The following is an 18,207-nucleotide window of genomic DNA, read 5'->3' on the forward strand; positions in this document are numbered from 1 at the left end:
ATGAGTCTACCAAACATTTTTGTTTGGGACTAGACTCAGTACACCGGTCGATCTTACCGCTTCGATGTTGATTAAGATACTTCTTGCATCAACATCTGAAAGATCGATCTAGCAAGTAACCGACGGATGGAGGTACAAGATTGGCCAGCATCTGATAAGGATCGGGAGTGGGTAGCATGGTAATCGCGAGGTCAAACTATTTCCCCCCTCACGGCCGGAAACAGAAAGACTACGTGAACAGACAAAAACCCTGAACTGAAAGTGCAGTGGTTAAGAATAGAAACACTGGTTCTTACCATGTTGGAATTCTGATTGTCCATAAAACACCTGATACCCAACCACCATGTTATCTCCCAAGAACAGCCCTGGTGAACTTATCGCCTGGTCGTTGGTTTACGTTTTTGTAGTAAACCGTGGAAAAGGACGACAGGTTCTTCCAGGACACAGCCTGACAAATCTCTTCAATGGGGACCCCCTATGGTAGGCCCACGATGATGAGATAGATCTGGTTGAGTGGGCCTTGGGGCGAAGCGTCTTTTGCCGCCCCGAGTCCACCAACACCTGGACCAGCCACCGTGCCAGAGTCTGCTTAGCGGCTGGACCGTGCGGTTCTGCGTGGGTGATAAATAAGCGGTCATGAGCCCCTCTTAAGGTTTGTGTTCGCCAAGGTAGTGCTGTAGCGCCCTCACCGGGCACCACAACCTGTCTTCGGCTATTGACGAACCCTGCCCAATACTGGGTAGGAAGAGGGGCGAGTGTCGGAATGTACTTCGCTCATTTTTTGCAAGGAAATCCGGGCGAAGAAACAGCGTCGCTCCGTTGTTAGTAAATACGGAGGCTGACTTCGAGATTGCGTGCAACTCCGAGCAGCGCCGTCCCGAAGCCAACGCCAGAAGAAAGGCCGCCTTAAGAGTGACGTATTTAAGGGTTGCTTTTGACAGGGGCTCAAAAGGGGACCCTTAATATACTCCAAGACTGTGTTGAGGTCCCATGGAGGGACCACCTTCCTTTCGGCGGGCGCCGTTGAACATACCGTCGAGAAGAAGACTTAGGGACCCATCTGAATTGATAGTCGACCCGTCTTCAAATCCCGATGAATCGAGAGAATGGCTGACTTGTAGTTGGCTATCGTTGCCTGCTGAAGTCCTGACCTGAACTTTTCTGTCAGAAAATCTGCCACTAGAGGCACAGGGGCTCTAGTGGGAGATGTATTTCTCTCATCGCACCATGCGTAGTAGGGAGCCAAACGCTGACTATACGTACGGAGGGTAGACTCTCGGCTACCCCCGGCGATGAGAGAAGCAGCTTCTGATGAAAAGCCTCCCTCCGCCGCGACGTTCCCTGATAAGGGCCATGCAGCTAACTGCAGGTGCTCTAGTGGTAGACTTGGTACCTCTCCTCCGGGCATCCGGAGTAGATTTGGTAACTCGGGGAGTACTCGCGGCTGTGCCGCTAGTAGATCCACCATCGGTCGAAACCACCGGTGTTTCGGCCAGAACGGTGCTATCAGAATGACGTTGCAATCCTCCCTCCCGATCTTGGTCACCACCCTTGCGAGCAGTGAGATCGGGGAAAGCGTAAGCAGTCATTCCTCCCAGTCACGGACAGAGCGTCCACGGCGAATGCCTGTGGGTCTGCGACCCTCGAGCAGTACACCGGCAGCTGATGATTTCGATGAGATGCGAACAAATCTATCGAGGGGTGGTACATCACCTCGAAGATCGTCTGGGCGACCTGCGGAGCAAGGGACCATTCTGTAGGTCCCGACACCTTTCCTCGTGACAGATCGTCCGCGAGGATGTTGGTGACTCCCGCTATGTGCATCGCTCTCAACGTAATCTGCCTGGCCTTGCACCACCCTATCAGGCGTAGTGCGTGCAGGCACAACCGTGGTGACCTGGTGCCCCTTGTCTGTTGAGGTAGGCCACCACGGTTGTGTTGTCTGTTTGGACAACGATATGAGATCCCACGATCACCTTCTCGAAATGCTGGAGAGTTCTCTCCACTGCCCAAAGTTCGAGAAGGTTGATATGGAACTCCGTCTCCGTGGCCGACCATAGGCCCGAGACTGAGTCCCGTGGATGTGGCCCCCCAGCCCAGCTTTGACGCGCGCCGGTCGTCACTACGTGACGACCGCTGGTGCAGGAAACCTGACACCTTGAGTCAAATTGGGCTGATGGGTCCACCACCAGAGTTCTCTCGCGCGATCTCCGACATCGAACCGCGAGGGATATTGGGTGACGACTGGGCCTGTAAAAGGCTAGAAGGTGTAGTTGTATAGGCCTCATGTGAAAGCGGCAGTACGTTACGAGGTCTACCATACTGGCCATAAGGCCCAAAACCTTCATCCATGCCACAGCGGGTGCCCCTCTGACTCGGCCAAGAGTCGGGCACACCTCGCCATGTTCGTCACCCTCTCGGGTGAGGGCGCCGCGATCCCCTCCTTGAGGTTGATCTGGGCCCCTAAGAATAGTGGTGTCTGCGTCGGGACCAAATTGGATTTCTTGACGTTGATCAGAAATCCCAGGTCCCGCACCGTCACGGACTACTAACTCCACGAGACACTGTGTCTCCAGCGGGTGCGTCCGTAAATGAACCAATCGTCCAGGCAGCAACACATGTTGACTCCCCTGCGCTTCAGATGTACGCTGCCACCGCCCTGACCAGGAGTGTAAACACTCTGGGGGAGGTGGACAAGCGAATGGCAGGCATCGAAACTGGTAAGTTTGACCCTGTACCTTGAAGCGTAGAAACCTCTGATCTTGAGGTGCGATCGGAACATGCAGATATCGTCCGAGAGATCTAGCGATGCCGCCCACATACCCTTGATGGGGCAGGCTAGCACCGAAGCGAGAGTCTCCATTCTGAACCTCTTGGGCCTGATGAACTCGTTCAACGGCTTGAGGTTCAGAATGGGCCTCAATCGCCGGTCTTCTTTGGAGCCAGAAAAAAGTGCTCCAAAACCCCTTGGTGAAAGGGGGGTAGACCGGGACAATCGCTTGCCGTGAGAAGCTGAGTGACCTCTGACAGTAGTGCCCGACGCTGGGGGCCGTCTGGCGCACTACCGTGGACCTCTGAATCGTGCAGGCGCACGAGGGTGGCTGGTAAATTCCAGCCTGTAACCCCCACTGACCACTGACAATACCCAGGCGCCCGGTGAGATGGCATGCCATCTCTGGGCATGTAATGCACAGCGGCCGCCCACAGGGGAATCCCTGTGGGAAGTCCAAAACCTGCCGGCATGGACTGTCGACCGCCCGTGCCCTCAGGACCGATCTGGTTTGCCACCCTTAGAAGAACGGCTCTTCTTGGGGGCTTGCCATACGATCCAGCACTACTCTTGCGCTTCCCAGTTTTTTGGGAGGTGCTGGAGTAGCCTCGGGCTCGGGTGTAGTCTGTGGTGTGGCGTCCTGCCGTAGCCGGAAGTTGCGCTTTCGCACTCCTAGTTGTTTTCTGCTTGTTGTTCTTCTTCTTCGCCTTACTGCCCTTCCCTTGGTCAGGGCAGCCTCCGACTTCTTCAGAGTGCTCTCATTGGTGGCCTTCTTTGCCCGGTCCTCAACCGTAGCGCAAAAGGCCTGTCCAAAGAGTAGCCCCTGTCCCACCGAGTCTGACTTCTTCATTGCTTCAGCAAAGTCGGAGCCATAAGTTGACTGGAGGGACAGACAGGCATTCTCCTGGCGGCGAGATGACATCCTATGGGCTAGGCCCATAGACCTCTCGTTGAGGTTAGCTGTTAGCACCGCTAACAGATTAACCTCGCGGAAGAGTTCGACGTTGCCCGTTCCGTGGTCGTTCGCTACCTTCCTACCGAGGTGCTCGGCAAGCGTGGTAGCGACGCTTAGAGACTCTGATAAGCGGCGTGCTCGCTTATCGATGAGCTTTAGCTCCTCCTCCCACTGGGGGGAGAACGGCCCGTGCGCCTTGGCCACTAGCGGCAGGCGCTTGGCAACGTCTGGATCCATGTCAGGGACCCTGAGGTAGGTGTCGTAGTCCTCCCGCGACACACGCAGCGGCAGCGTGCCCGCACGCGGCGTCGCAGCTCCAGCGAGCCTGACAGCCCCACGAAACCTACCCTTGAGGTCCGCCGGGGAATGCAAGTGCAGGCGACCCTTGTGTGGACGCAGCTAGCTGGGCATCCTACTGAAAAGATGCCCTGGTCCTCCTGAACGGACTCCTCCTGAGAAACAGCCAGGCCCAAACCTTGGGCCACACGGCTCATCACCTCAGCGGTGTCCGCAGGCAGACCATTGCTAGCGAGTTCCTCACGGGAAGCGGGGAAGGATACCTGAAGCTACCTGCACAGCCTCATCAGACTGTGAGTCGCTACTGGTTTCATCTTCCGACTCCTTTCCCTCGCCTTCAGACTCTGACTCACTCTCTGATGAGGAAGAGATCTGACGACGGGCATCTGAAGGTGGACAGGGAGGTGTCGCCACCGTGTGGCTAGCCAACCGAACACCAGCAGAAGAGGGAGTACTCCCGCCAGACCCCGAGATGCTAGCCATCGCACCCCGGGATCCGCCCGCTCTCGCTGCTGTCGCCCTAGCCATAGCAGCGTGCGGCCTACCCTGAGCTGTATCAGGGTTAGCCACTCGCCGCCCAGCCTGGGTAACAGCTGGTGGTACTGCTTGCCCATCGCTAGGCGGCACTTGCCACGGTGCTAGACCGTGGAAGAAACCACCCTGCGGCGGATACCACGGGGATACCCTGTCGGTAGCTGACCCTGAAAGGATCCGCCACCAGGGAAACCCCATGGAACGGCAGTACCAGCACCGCCTCCGCCCCCTGTTGCCACAGAGACTGTGGCAACCAGGACAGTACTGCGGTACCTGCGTGGTTGTAGCGTAGGTGCCCGGTAGGGCTCCCGGCTGCGCACCACTGTACCCATGCCTCACAGCGTTCCCCGCTAGAGGATCAAGTTGCGTGTGTATGGGTACCCGCTATACTGGCTGTCCCTTGGCTAGAAGGAGCTTGCCTAGTATCACGGGTAGCTGAGCGTGTATACCCTCGATCAGTCACCTCGCTACCTGAATAGGCAGTATCAATCAATGGAGCCATGCTCCGCTGAATAGATAGTGATCGATCATAAGAGGCACTCGACCCATTAACTGTAATGGATCACCCACGCTCTGCTGGCTCTCGAGGACATAAGTGGGTTGTTGATCAGCCAGGCTGTTCAAACTACCTACCCTAACCTCTTGAGCCTCGCCCAAGGTCGCTGTGTGTGGCGGACCACTCACGGCAGCTATGGGCGCGTGCATAGTGGCTACCACTGAAGTCGAGCCGTAGCTCGTCTCGGTAGCTGCCACCGTTTGCACTTGGGTCGCTGTCCCGTGAGAGACTGCGAGCCCAACCCGATATAGCCGCTAGCCAGTCCCGGAGGACAGCCGGCAGCCATTCCAAGGCCCAGGGCATCACTCGGCGGTCCCGCCATGGGAACGCTGCCGTGTGACAACCCCAGTTGGTTCTGCTAAGACTACACCCGAAGCGTTAGCCCCGGTATCGTCTCTGCTAAACCCATGCACGTTTTCATTCGCCCTTGCGGGAACGAAAGCGTGCTGCGTGCGTGGATCAACCCAGGCAAGCCCGGGTTCCACTGGCACGCTGCGTGCTACAGACCGGCCGAGGCAAGCCCGGAGGTCCGTTCGCACGCTGTATGCTAGGATTCAACCCAGGCAAGCCCGGGTACCCTTGGCATACTGTCCGTCGCCGGCTACTTCAGCGGGTGCTAGACCCGCTGTTCGCCAGCAATAGACGGGTGTCCACCTGCAAGAAACTCGCTAGAGATCTCACTGGTAGACTGGTACTCGCCTGTTAGGGCAAGTACCGCCCTGCTGCCTGCTACTAGCTTAGACGTTATGTCAGTGCTTTCGCTGGCTGCTAGGCCTTCGGGCTCGCTTAGCAGTCCCGGAGGGTCCGCCTGCTTGCCGGGACCGGAGCCCCAGAGGTTACCTTAGCGTGGCCCTTGCCGGCCGCGCTAGTACCTACCATATCAATCTTACCTGTAGGCTTCTGTTTCTTGGTCTTCGTCTTCTGTCTGTGTCGAAGACCCAAAGCAGCGCTACTTTCTAAATCCTCAAGTGAATGTCCGATAAGCCTATGCAAAAAGAAGCACACTTATTCGATTTAGAGCAATCCCTGTGGGTGTAGCAGAGTGGATGCGGGTCCCACTCTGCCACAAGGAAGGGCATGATTGACAAGGCCGGACATTGTAGTAATCGGGAGCGTATAGCACTACCCCCGAACACAAGCTCAAGCCCAATAAACAGACCCACACGCACAGTGGCTGTCGCTGATGTAGTGGTATGGTATAAAAATATATGTACAAAGGGATGAAAACTGAAAACCTTTTGCTATAGATTTGTCAGGCTGGTCCTTCGAAACCCACGAACTCTTAGCAGTAACTCGTCATCAGACGCGTACAGAAAGATATAACCATAGAGCACACAATAAACATAGCGATAATCACTCACCATACATGTATACACAGTACTGTACAAACATCTATTGTAACTTACTAGTCTGCTATAGTTGTTTTACGTGAGAACAAAAATAAAATGGCGCCCTAAGGGCGGCCATTTTGAAAACGATATGTCCCGTATCTAACGGAAACTCTCATACAAGCTAAGTTTTTGGATCGTTTTTGTCACTTTTCTAGTCGAAAAATGTCGTCAAAACTATCTCCCTAGCGTACTATACTGGTTGGTTTTTACCTCAGGTGTAACAAACAAACTGTATATCTAAATCCTTTGGTTCGTAATGATACTTAGCGTTGGTAAAGAAAAATCCACACGTCTATCTCATCTAGAAACCAAGGAGGATAAGGGATGATTATCGTGTGTGACGTCACCGGATGGGTGAGTCCACTCGGGGGATCGGGGTTTTTTTGTTATTTATTCATTTATGTGGGACAAAATGACTATTGGTTTTTCCGCATCTCGGGATCGATGCAAGAAGTATCTTAATCAACATCGGAAGCGGTAAGATCGACCGTGTACTGAGTCTGAACAAGCGTGTGTTCTGGTGAGATGATTACACAACGGAATTGGGATTCTGATGAACAAATGAAGAGCTCCACTTGGAGAGAGTTAAAGGCGGTATTCTTATCTTTGCAAGCATTTGCACCCAACTTATCCGGTAAAGTAGTGAAACTATTTACTGAACAAAGGAGTTGTTTCAGTAGTGAACAAAGGTAGCATGGTAGAAGAGCTCTTACAGTTAAAAGCTTGAATATTTTTGAGTTTTGTATATATGCAGCATTGCATTGGTCTGGAAGTACAATGGGTTCCTAGAGTCCAAAATGCACGCGCTGATGCAATCAGCTGAGAGATAGATTTGGATGACTGGGGAGTTTCATCAGAATTTTTCCAGTTTATAGACAATATATGGAGACCACATACAGTTGATCACTTTGCCGATGAGCTTAATACTAGGCTTCCAAAGTTCATTTCAAAATATTGGACCCCAGGCGTTCAGCATGTAGATGCATTTGTGTGTGATTGGAGAGCCGAAAACAATTGGCTAGTTCCCTCCACTTATCTTGTCGGGGAGGCATTTAAGATCATGTCATGCAGAAGGTACGTTGGTTATTCCGGCGTGGCCTTCAGCAACATTCTGGCCTCTACTTTTTTCTCAGTATAGCTCGTTCAGTAAACTGGTTAAGTACGGTACGTCATGAAGTTTTCAGACCCCAAGGGAGTGTTTGTGCAAGGGAGGAATAAGAAATCAATTTTTGGACCCCCATTGCTAAAATCTGAAGTGCTTTGTATTAGACTTTTTGCACGGTAAGGAGGTGCAATGATAATACAGCTTAACCGCATGGTAATAAGCTGATATACCATGTAGTAGAGAAGCTGCATAGCAATGCCAAGGAGCCGAGTGGTAATGGCAGAAAAAACATGTGATGGATGATCTCAGTATTGGAAAGATCTCATGTATCAAATCGTACAATCTCGCCTGTGAAGCACTGAAAAGGTGTTAAAGATGGGGTTTGTGTATTGTTTTCTCTTTTAATGTTAGAGATGAAGAAGTTAGATAAAGAATACAAGGTGACATTGAGTGAGATTCTGAAAGCCTCCAGGGCATCTAGCACTGCTTATAAAATATAATATGATAAAACATTTTCCGCATGGGAGAGTTGGTGTGAGCAGAATAAGGTAACCTCAATACCTGTAGATAATCAATTTATTTTATTTATTTAAGAATTAATTAGTATATGCAGACGTGATGTCCATTAAACTTTTGTAAAGCTGTTAATACATACAGATTGAAAGCGGGTGATAATCATCTTTCATATTCTAGATGCCTTGAATTGTTCAAAGTGGCACTACGTTCTGTAGGTGTAGACTAAGGCTGGCATTTTCGGGCCTGCCCAAGATTACATTACCCGGGCAGGAAATACCCCTGGGTGCCCGAAATTTAAGTGTGTTTTTTTTGGTTTTGGAGTGTCCCTGGACCAGTGCTGTACGGTGCGACTAAATTGGTCGCATTGGCAACTAACATTTTGCCCATGCGACCAAAAGCCAAATTCTTACCGCCAATGGCGACTAAACATTTCACATGTTAGTCGCCAGGGCTAATCAATATTTACCTCACAGACTAAACAAAAAATATACAGTGATGATGAGTGATCCATAAAGTATCCATTGAATGCTCATTTTGTACACACAAATCGACTGGCATTCGGGTGAATTGGCACATATTTTTTCGTAAACACGAGTGTTCAACACTTCCGGGTAGGGGTAATCATTAATATTCATCATTCCCGGGATTCCCAGTGACCCCGCGAGCATGTACTGTTCAGCACGTACACTGCACAACGGCGCTGTGCCTCACTACTGTACCACCTGTGCATGTCGTGCTGTGTCACTCACATGCACAATGAATATTCAACGCACGTGGCTATACAGGCTGACATCGTGAAGTGTACATGTGCTACACAGTGAGCCAATGCAGAGTGTACGGTCGAGTGTTTTGCATGTGAATACATCGAGGGTGTGCTGGTGTATTTATGTTGTGTGATAGGCTGAAAGTTTATCAGGAGTAGGAGTTTAATAATGGCAACGAAGCGGACATTGTTGGATTTGTTTGGAGGCAAATCGGGAAATACTGTTGTTCGTGTTGAAACTGATGATGGAAGCAGTGGGGGAAATGCAGATTCTTCTACCCAACCCGCTCAACCTTCCAACCAATATGGGCCGATGACTTCGATTGGTTGGAGTATGATGAAGCCAAGGACACGATGGGTTGTAAATACTGCCGGGCGTATCCCAAATTAGCAGGCAGAATTCAGAAGTGATTTGGTGTCAGGATCTACATCGTTCAAACGTGAAACTCTAAATAAACATTCTGGAAGTAAACATCATCAACAATGTGTGTATGCCTTTCTTAGCCCAACTATATCTAAATCGGCGGTAGCTGTTGGATTTGTGAAGCAAAATGAAATCACGGAGGAGAAGATTGATTATGAGCTCAATGGCGACCAACTGTTGAAGCTTTTAATCGCCAGCAAATGCAAAATGTGTACATACCGTACCATCTAATAGTATGAATGTATGCCTATGAATATGCATTCTGGAAAACATTTTTTTTTACTTGTGAGCAAAATTGATGGGCGCCTGAATTGATAAAGTTAGGCGCCATTGGCTCCTCAATCAGTTTTTGCACCGTACAGCACTGCCCTGGACCTAGACCTAAATGCTAGGATCATTCATGGTTGACCTAAAAATTAAAAAAAAAATTTGCATGATGTTTTGTGTTTTTAATATGAAAATTGATACTTTGTTAGTTTGTTTTCATGTCATAATCTATTAATGATATCAAAATGCATTCAAATCAATGCAATCTGTATCCCTAAATTTGGGATTGTAGTACTGAAGAGATATATATATATTGTATTGTTAAAGTTTTGTAATAGATACACAAATATTAATAATATAATAAAATGACTAATTTAGTCTCAAGTATGGAAAACTGTACCTACTGCCCGTTCTTTATAGTGCCTGAGCATGGGTGAGCGTGCGGGTCTGCCCACGCTTGCGCCGAAGTTCGGATTTCCACTACGTATTGTCATTATGCTTAATGCTTCTATTTCAGAATGGCGGGCGGGGTGTGGGGTCGCAAATAAGAGCGAAGGCGGCAATGAAAACAATTTATTAGCGTTTGAGGAACGAATTAAAAAATAAGTCTAAGTTAATTGAATGCACAGCAGTAATATATTACTTGATAATACAATACACTTTTGGAATTATTTGTCATAGTTTTGTGTTTACGTGGTAAACCAATGACAACATCAAATTTCAAAATCTAGTCAATCTTCAATCCCCTCCCCAGATGATAAGCTAACAATCTTTACCAATTTGATCTCAGATGAGCGGCCTGAGTTTGCAAATTGCAATGAGATTTGAACCCTTCATCTGAGAGCACTTTTAAAAGGTGGTACTACATGTACACCCCTTGATAAATTTGTGACTATTTTTGCATTTTCTCAATAAATAATAACACACTGGTAAAAGTTATGTATATTATGGGGCAAGGAATCCAGTTACTACACTGGAATTTCAGTGACTCAAGACAAGCGGTACGTTATTTATAAGAAAAGAGGTACCGCTAGAATGTACCTCATTTTTTAACATAAATGAACCATTTGTCTTGAATCACTGAAATTTCAGTGAAGTAATTGATTCCTTGCCCCTATAATATACATAACTTTTGTTACCAGTGTGTAGTTATTTTTGAGAAAAATGCAAAATTAGTCATAAAATTTATCAGGGGTGTACATGTAGTACCACCTTAAGGCTAGCCTTATGTACTTTTTTAACATGAAATCAATTATTGTATTTGAAATCAACTTACCATTTTCTCTCTCTCCCAATGGTACACTAGCCATGCCGTCGTCTGAACCTGGAGTAGCTGGTGATAAAGCTCCGGCACTCATCCTACAAGAAGAAATTAAAACAGTTTGGAGTTTATAATTTGCACTGTCATCAAAAAAAGACATTCACTTTTTAATTGCCTACAATCCCGGTCATAATTGTTCGAACAATTCAACATGGATACTTCAAATATGCCCCCATTCCCCCGATCAATGTTGGTAGGTTTTTTTTGGGGGGGGGAGGGGTCATGCACCCCTAGAAACATCCAACATTGATTAATTTTGGTTGGGCAGGGGAGGTTGTAGTAGTAGTGAAAGGTTCAGACTTCACACCAAAGAAAGCAAAATTTTAATGTCAAGTATAACAGTTTATACGGTTTCAAACTAGTCCTACTTTGACACATGTATGTGTTTGAACTATTTATGGCCGGGATTGTAGGGAGGGCCTGATTTATTTGTTGTTGCTCTTGGTTTCTTCTTTTGTTTTTGTTTTTTTGCAGATTTGGAGAGTCCCTGTGGCCTACATGTAGAGCCAGGTGCTAGGATCATTTGTGGTCGAGTTTAAAATACAGTTAGCAGTTCATAATAGTGTTGGCCGATCCAGTCCAAGATCGGCAAGGCCAATCTACGATTTCAAAATTCTGAAATTGTTGTGATGTGAAGCAAAAAAAATTGCTTCAAGAAAGCAATAAACAACCACCTGCAAAAGAACTAGTCTACAGTCGCAGTGCCTTCTAAGTAGTTAGTACACTACCCAATTTACTGTGCATTTACCTGTCGTCTTAGGCACTCTATTGGAAGGCTGTGAAGCCTTATAACGCCCATCCAATTTCATCATTACTTGACTACAACAGAGAGAGAAATTAATGTGGACTGCAAGTAATTTGCTCCAGGGTGGTGCTCTCCCTGTATTCGTACTTGTCAATATGGTTCTCTAGGAAGGTGTCAATACTGTTTTTAAAGCAGTTGGCAGACTTAGCATGCACTACGTTTGCTGGCAGTCTATTCCAAGCATTTACGACCCTTTGGGTGAAACAATTTCTTCTACATGTAAGTGTGTCTTTGCTTCTCATCACTTCTCATAATCTTTAAATTATGTCTCCTCAGTCCTACCGTCCTCCTGTCAGGGGTAGCACAAGCTTTTAAAACCAGGGGTTCTGAAAACCTCTGAACCCCCAGAAAATCCAAAACGTGGGGGGCGCAAACCAAAAACCCGAGGCTTTTTATTTGCAATCCTGTTTTAGGAGCTTTTTATAGCCAGAATAGCCAGAAGAACAGTGAGAACACCCCTTACCAAAAACAAAGTCCTGACCTAAACCTAACTCCAGCCGTCTCCTCCTACATGTAAAGCCCTACCATCATGTTAACCAAACCCTAACCCTGACCCTATAAAACTAAAATAATTCAAACCCTTAGAAACTGAAAAATTCTGAAAAATTCTGATCACACAATTTGACTATGTTGTGTAAAGTTAATCATTGGTCAACGGTGCAGAACTCAGTTCCCCAAAGATCGTATGTGAGCCACTAATTCATTGCTAATTTATACCTTACTGTACATGTTGTAAGTAAGTAAGAAATACAACTTTGACTTTTAGGTGTTGAGAAAACTTCAAATTTTTACTCTGCATGACTTGAATATTTAGTCAAATGATGGTTTTCTTTATACCGAGTGGCATTGCATGCTTAAAAATGCAGAGAAATTAATAAATAAAAAGTAAAAATGCATAGAGGTATTCCGTCAGGCATTCTACATAAGGCAGACACCCTGAAGTTGTGGATTGTCACACTATTTTGTTCACAGAGCCTTTACTTGCACACTGTTTAAACAGATCGGTATTCAGAAAGATTGATGTTCATACAATTCTTGGAGTGTTTATTTACGACATTTTATCTGAAGTGAGTGTCATATAAATTTGTATTTCCAGTCAAAAACACAGAAATACAAATTTATTATGGTCAAATTTGTTGCGTCAACGGGGCGCCCCTGTACTTCTATGAAAAGGGTTCTTTTTGCGTCCAAACTAAAAAAATAGCGCTGTACACGCAAAAACGCAACTTAGCGCCACCCCTGCCTCCTGTCCATTTCAAATATGACAGGACATGTCATGTACTTGTATGCTTTGTTGTGACAATATGGTTGACGAATGAGGGCAGCAGTCTAGAACTCGACCCTTTTCATGAGTCATATACATGCGCGATGGAGTTCTTAGACCAGCCTGCTAGATATAGCGGGTGAGAAATCTTACTTTTTGTTGACGTTTTTCAAACAAAATTTTTGATTAAAGGGTCATACTAGGATTTCAATTTTTTAATGAAGTTTACGTACATTTGTATTGGTTTGAGGAATAACAAAGCTTTTTTCAGGAAGTTTTGAGTTTATTTCAACTGGTGGTGTACTGTAGGATCGCAAGGTGAGTGAATTCGTGATGGGTTTCCTTGATAGCAGGATACGAGACGTAACCTAAAAGCAGCCCTCGAATTAAGGATCTGAAGGGGCACAGCAACTTTTTTAGGGCAAGTTGATAATTGCCGTGGATTTTCACTGAAAATGCAAGGCAGCACGGCAATTTGTAATATATCAAAAGGGCATCAAGGCAACTGTTGAAAATTTGAGAAGGGCACCAAGGCAATTTTTCAAAAGCGAATAGATGCATTACCGTCAGCTGAATTCGACACCAAAGTAAAATTCGACTCTCAACTTTACACTAAAACTAACCTGATTGCTTAAAATTAAACCTGCTTTATAACACAAAACAATCAAAAATCAACAGTTTAATTTACTTAAATTTTGCGATCCCTAGTTCTGAGCTGCAAAACTGACTGGAAACAGCTGTAACTTTGGTAATAATATTGATCAAATTCGCCGGGATAAAAACTATTTCGTGCAAAACATATCTAGAGATGGGCTCACATGTACAAGATAATAAGCGATACCGGAAGGGTATCGCCATCGGTTCGCAATGGGAAGTCAATGTTTGATAATCGAGAGAATTGATTTGCCCAGCACTCAGATTTTGTTCACGACACGAGGTCGAGGAAGCTTAGTTACTTAACAGCGTTTCTGATTGATCGATAGTACGTTGAAGGTATTTCTCTGACCAATCGAGAAAATGAAGTCAGATTTCTAGCAACCAGATAATGTACATTTTGTATAAAAGCCGATGTGATTGGTTGAATGTGTAAGCTTACGGAGGGGTAATGAATATTAATTCACAACAAACTATTGTGTATACTGTGATTGATAGCTGGTTTTCGATTTAATTTTCCACAATTTTGCTGGGATTTAACCAGTACTGGTTAATGATTTTATAATGAAGGGGCAGGGCTGGCGGCTAGGGCACCACGGCAACTTCATTTAGGGCACGACAAGTGACTGCCGTCGGTAAAGGACATATTTTGAGGGCATTGCGGCAATGGGGGTGGGCACCCACGGCAATATGCCGTCGGTGCCGTGGGTTAATTCGAGGGCTGCCTAAAAGGGGTCATACACATGCGTGGTGGCGTTCTTGAGCGATAGTAGGATACGCTAAAATGACCATACGCTTGCGCGATGGTGTTCTTGAACTCAGAACTGACATGGTCTCGTTTCCTACTGTCATGACTGGACTTTGTTTACGCTAGGTTTCAGAGAAGAACGACAGTGGTTTCAGAGAAGAACGGCAGTCCCTTGCTCAGATTGATGTGAGCGCCCTGTTAACGTACATGTATGAGAGACATACGCAGAGCTTTGTGTTCACTGCGCCAACCAATGATTTGACGCACAATCTGAGTTATTGGTCTGTTGCTGTTATCGTCAGATGATTAATTCAGCCAATCAGAACCCCACTTCCGTGTATACGCTCTGCACGCTCACAAAATGTAAATAAGTGCCGTTTTTCTCTGTCTTTGACAAAAACTGTAAAACTTACAATCAATCATCAAAATTCAAATCAACTTGACAACAATTAGACCTGTATGCCAGGCAAACCTTAGTTAACACATTTGCTAGTCAGCGAAATTCGCCTAGACCGGGGACCAAACACAATACATATTTACATAGAAATTTCAATTTTTTTCAAGAACAGGTCGGTCAAGGAAACCTACATAAATATGTTTTCTATACTTCACTTGACCCAAATATATGATTTTTTATGGTGATGAGACACTCACACATGGAATTTTAGAGGGATTTTGATAGCAGTTCCATTAAAAAAAGCTGCTGTCATCATGAGACTAAGATCTAGAAAGTCAGAAACAACCCCGTACTAATGCTGTTTTGGGGAATTTTGCTAGCACTAAAATCGTTTTCTTTAAACTTCCGTGGTCGTGCCTGTGCGTATCGCGTACACGAGCGTAAATGCAAAAGCAATAAACAATCACGCTGATTGGCTGATCAATGCACTTGACAACAAGCCGGCTGACCCATTGGTCTCCGGCGCTGCGCGTAGTAGGCGACCTACGCGATCGCAATTCACCAGCGCGTACCCGGACCACGGAAGTTTAAAGAAAACGATTTTAGCAGAATCTTTTTGATGAAAGTCGATCTTTGAAAAGAGGTAACTTTGCCACGGAAAGTGCTATGACAAAAAGGTTTTCAGTTTTGGCTTTCTTTACTCAAGGGCTTTAATTTGATATATAAAATGATGCAGTTTGATGGCAAATTTAAATTCACCTGGCATACCTACAACATTACAATCACAAAAAATGATAAGTTCTTTCTTCTTAGACTTAGTCAGAACTCAGATTCACATCATTATCAGTCTTGCTAACATGTTTACATGGCTAATATAATAAATATAATTTTGTTCTGAATCATTCCACTTGGATTGCAACATATATAAGATAGTATATTGTAAACAATAATGATTCAAATATGAATCACCCACTTTTTTGCGATACATGTACACATGTACATATGCATGCATATATCACTTTTTATTATCAGTGTATACGAATGATCAAAACATGAAAACACACAATATCGTCATTAGTCAAGCTTTCAAAGACTGATTAGGGACATTTTGATTCATTAATACTTACTTAGTACGACGCCTTACCTGTTATTTAACAGCCCCTTGGATCCTTAAATGAAACTTTTCCACAGAAACAAGAAATTTCAAGAAAATTCGTGCAGATCACTCGTCAGAATTTACACAGGAAGTACAGCCATTTTGTAGACATCCAGAAGAATTGTGGGTAAATATTGACTGGCGCATGCGCTTTAATGGGGGTGTGTCACTCACGTCGTCTGCTGCAACTTCCAAGTTCAAAAGGAAAGAAAGAAAGAAAGAAAGAAACATAGGCGTAGATCCGGGGGTGGGGGGGGTGGATGGGGATTTATCCCCCAATATTTTGCCAGGGGGATGGTGCATACAATCATCCCCCCCCCAATGTTGACGCCTGATATTGGGTTTCTGACCAAATTAACCTCATAGGCCTATTTGCCCATTTTAGCCCCAAAAGTGCAAATTTTCGCGCGCTTCGCGCGCATTTAATCTACTTTTACACCATATTTAATCAGTTTAGCTTCAAAATAGCAAAAAATTTCGTGCGCTTCGCACGCATTTATATCATAAACTAATTCTGTCGCCAAAGGGTGCTGGATTGACTATAGGCCTAGGCCTAGGCCTACTTCAAGATTTTTTCCAACTTCATCCCCCCAATGTCAAAAAGAAATCTACGCCACCGGAAAGAAAGAATTGAAGAAAGAAAGAAAGAAAGAAAAGAAAGAAAGAAAAAAAAAGAAAAATCGGAAAGAAAGAAATTGATGAGAAAGAAAGAAAGAAAGAAAGTAAAAAAACATGCGTTTTCGTGGCCTACAATCACGCATGCACAGAGCCTTGCACAAAGTTAATTTAATGTTATTGTTGTGTAGGCTATTCTCATGGAAAACATATTAAACAATGATAAAAAATAACGCAAAATATTTAAATTTGTGAGCTAATTCTTTTTATAGTAAACACTGGTTTCCATAGGTTTGGGTTCATGAAATGGCTTAACTAGGCCTAATTTAATTCACATACGGTAGGGCCTACATCATTCCGCAGGGGCGTATGCGTAGCCAGCTTTTTTGTGAGGGGGGGGGGAAGCCACGGGGAGGGCATCGGGGGTAAATGCGCCCAGTGAACTACTGCCCCCTCCCCTATGTCCAGTGGCGTAGTTAGGAGTTGTGGCACCTGGGGTAAACGATACAGAATGGCAGCCCTGAAATAATTTGCACAAATAGGCCTACTACTAAGGGAGTGTTCAGAAATACTTTGGTGGGGGGGGGGCACTTGTACTATCATAATAGCCACTGATCCAAATTATGCTGATGTAGGCCTACCTCCAAATAAATCCTCTATTTCATTTAGGCCCTATCCCTGTAAAATCAGATAGGCCTTAAACACCTTGATTTGGGACAAATCTAAATTAGGCCTAAGTATAAAATGAAAATTTCCTTGTGCTTGTAGGCCTATTTCAAGCGCAATTGTCCCACCGGGCAGGGGGGGCCGGCCAAGATTGGCTCAATTTTGACGTTGTCATTGGTTTTACACGTAAACACAAAAATGTCTCAAATTATTCCAAAACTGTACGTATGTTATTAAGCACTATTTTATCAGTCTAAATCCGTTGAGGTTCGCAAGTGAACCTCATTGTAAGTACTTTTTTTTTAAATTTTTTTGTATGAATAACGCACGATATGTTACTATATATACTGAAAATTTCCCCACGTGTATCAGCGAGTATACGTAGTGTAGTGGTTATGGAGTTCGCCCCCACGCAAAGGGTCCGAGATCGATTCCCATCCCCGCCGATGAATAGAATTTTTTCTTCTTCTCTTTTCTTTGAATTTAAAATTATTTATTTTCATGTGAAAATGTATATATTGCACTGGGAAATATATTTTGTGCATTTTTTTTCTGTAATGGGGCCACCCGGCCAATAGAGCTAAAAACGGATCTTGGCTTTGGGAAAAAATAATTGCGTCCATCGTGCAGGCAGTGTTGCCGTCATATTGTCTGTTTTGTTTACGCTTTTGGCTGTTGCCACATTGAATAATGTAGTCCACCATCGTCTGCCACCGGGAATGTTTCAAACATTTGCCTCCCTCAATGATCATGTGACCCAGATATCACACCACTTGAAACAACACTAGGCCTATTACGTATAATGTTTATTATACGATAATGGGGGGTCAAAAAAGTTTAGCGGTCCATCAAGGGGGGTCAAAAAAGTTGTCGAGCAAAAAATTTGAGGAAGACCAGCCCCCTACCAAGGTATTAATGAACACTCCCTATAATCAAGTTGAATTTTGTCTTAAAACGGTCTTTCAAATTGATGCTGTAGGCCCTAATGCACAGGAAAATTTTG

General features: G+C 45.5%; 1 protein-coding gene across 1 annotated transcript in view; it reads right to left on the reverse strand.

Moving 5' to 3' along the window:
- The window catches only part of LOC140160538 (short coiled-coil protein-like), a 31,288-nt gene extending 15,243 nt beyond the window's left edge, over positions 1–16,045 (reverse strand). The window contains exons 1-2 of the mRNA XM_072183778.1: positions 15,912–16,045; positions 10,855–10,937 (exon numbers count right to left, since the gene is read on the reverse strand). Coding sequence (XP_072039879.1) covers positions 10,855–10,936 — 82 coding nt within the window. The 5' untranslated portion in view covers position 10,937; positions 15,912–16,045. The remainder of the gene's footprint in view (positions 1–10,854; positions 10,938–15,911) is intronic.
- Positions 16,046–18,207: the final 2,162 nt, after the last annotated feature.

Source organism: Amphiura filiformis, chromosome 9, assembly GCF_039555335.1.
Source record: "Amphiura filiformis chromosome 9, Afil_fr2py, whole genome shotgun sequence".
Lineage (NCBI taxonomy): Eukaryota > Metazoa > Echinodermata > Ophiuroidea > Amphilepidida > Amphiuridae > Amphiura > Amphiura filiformis.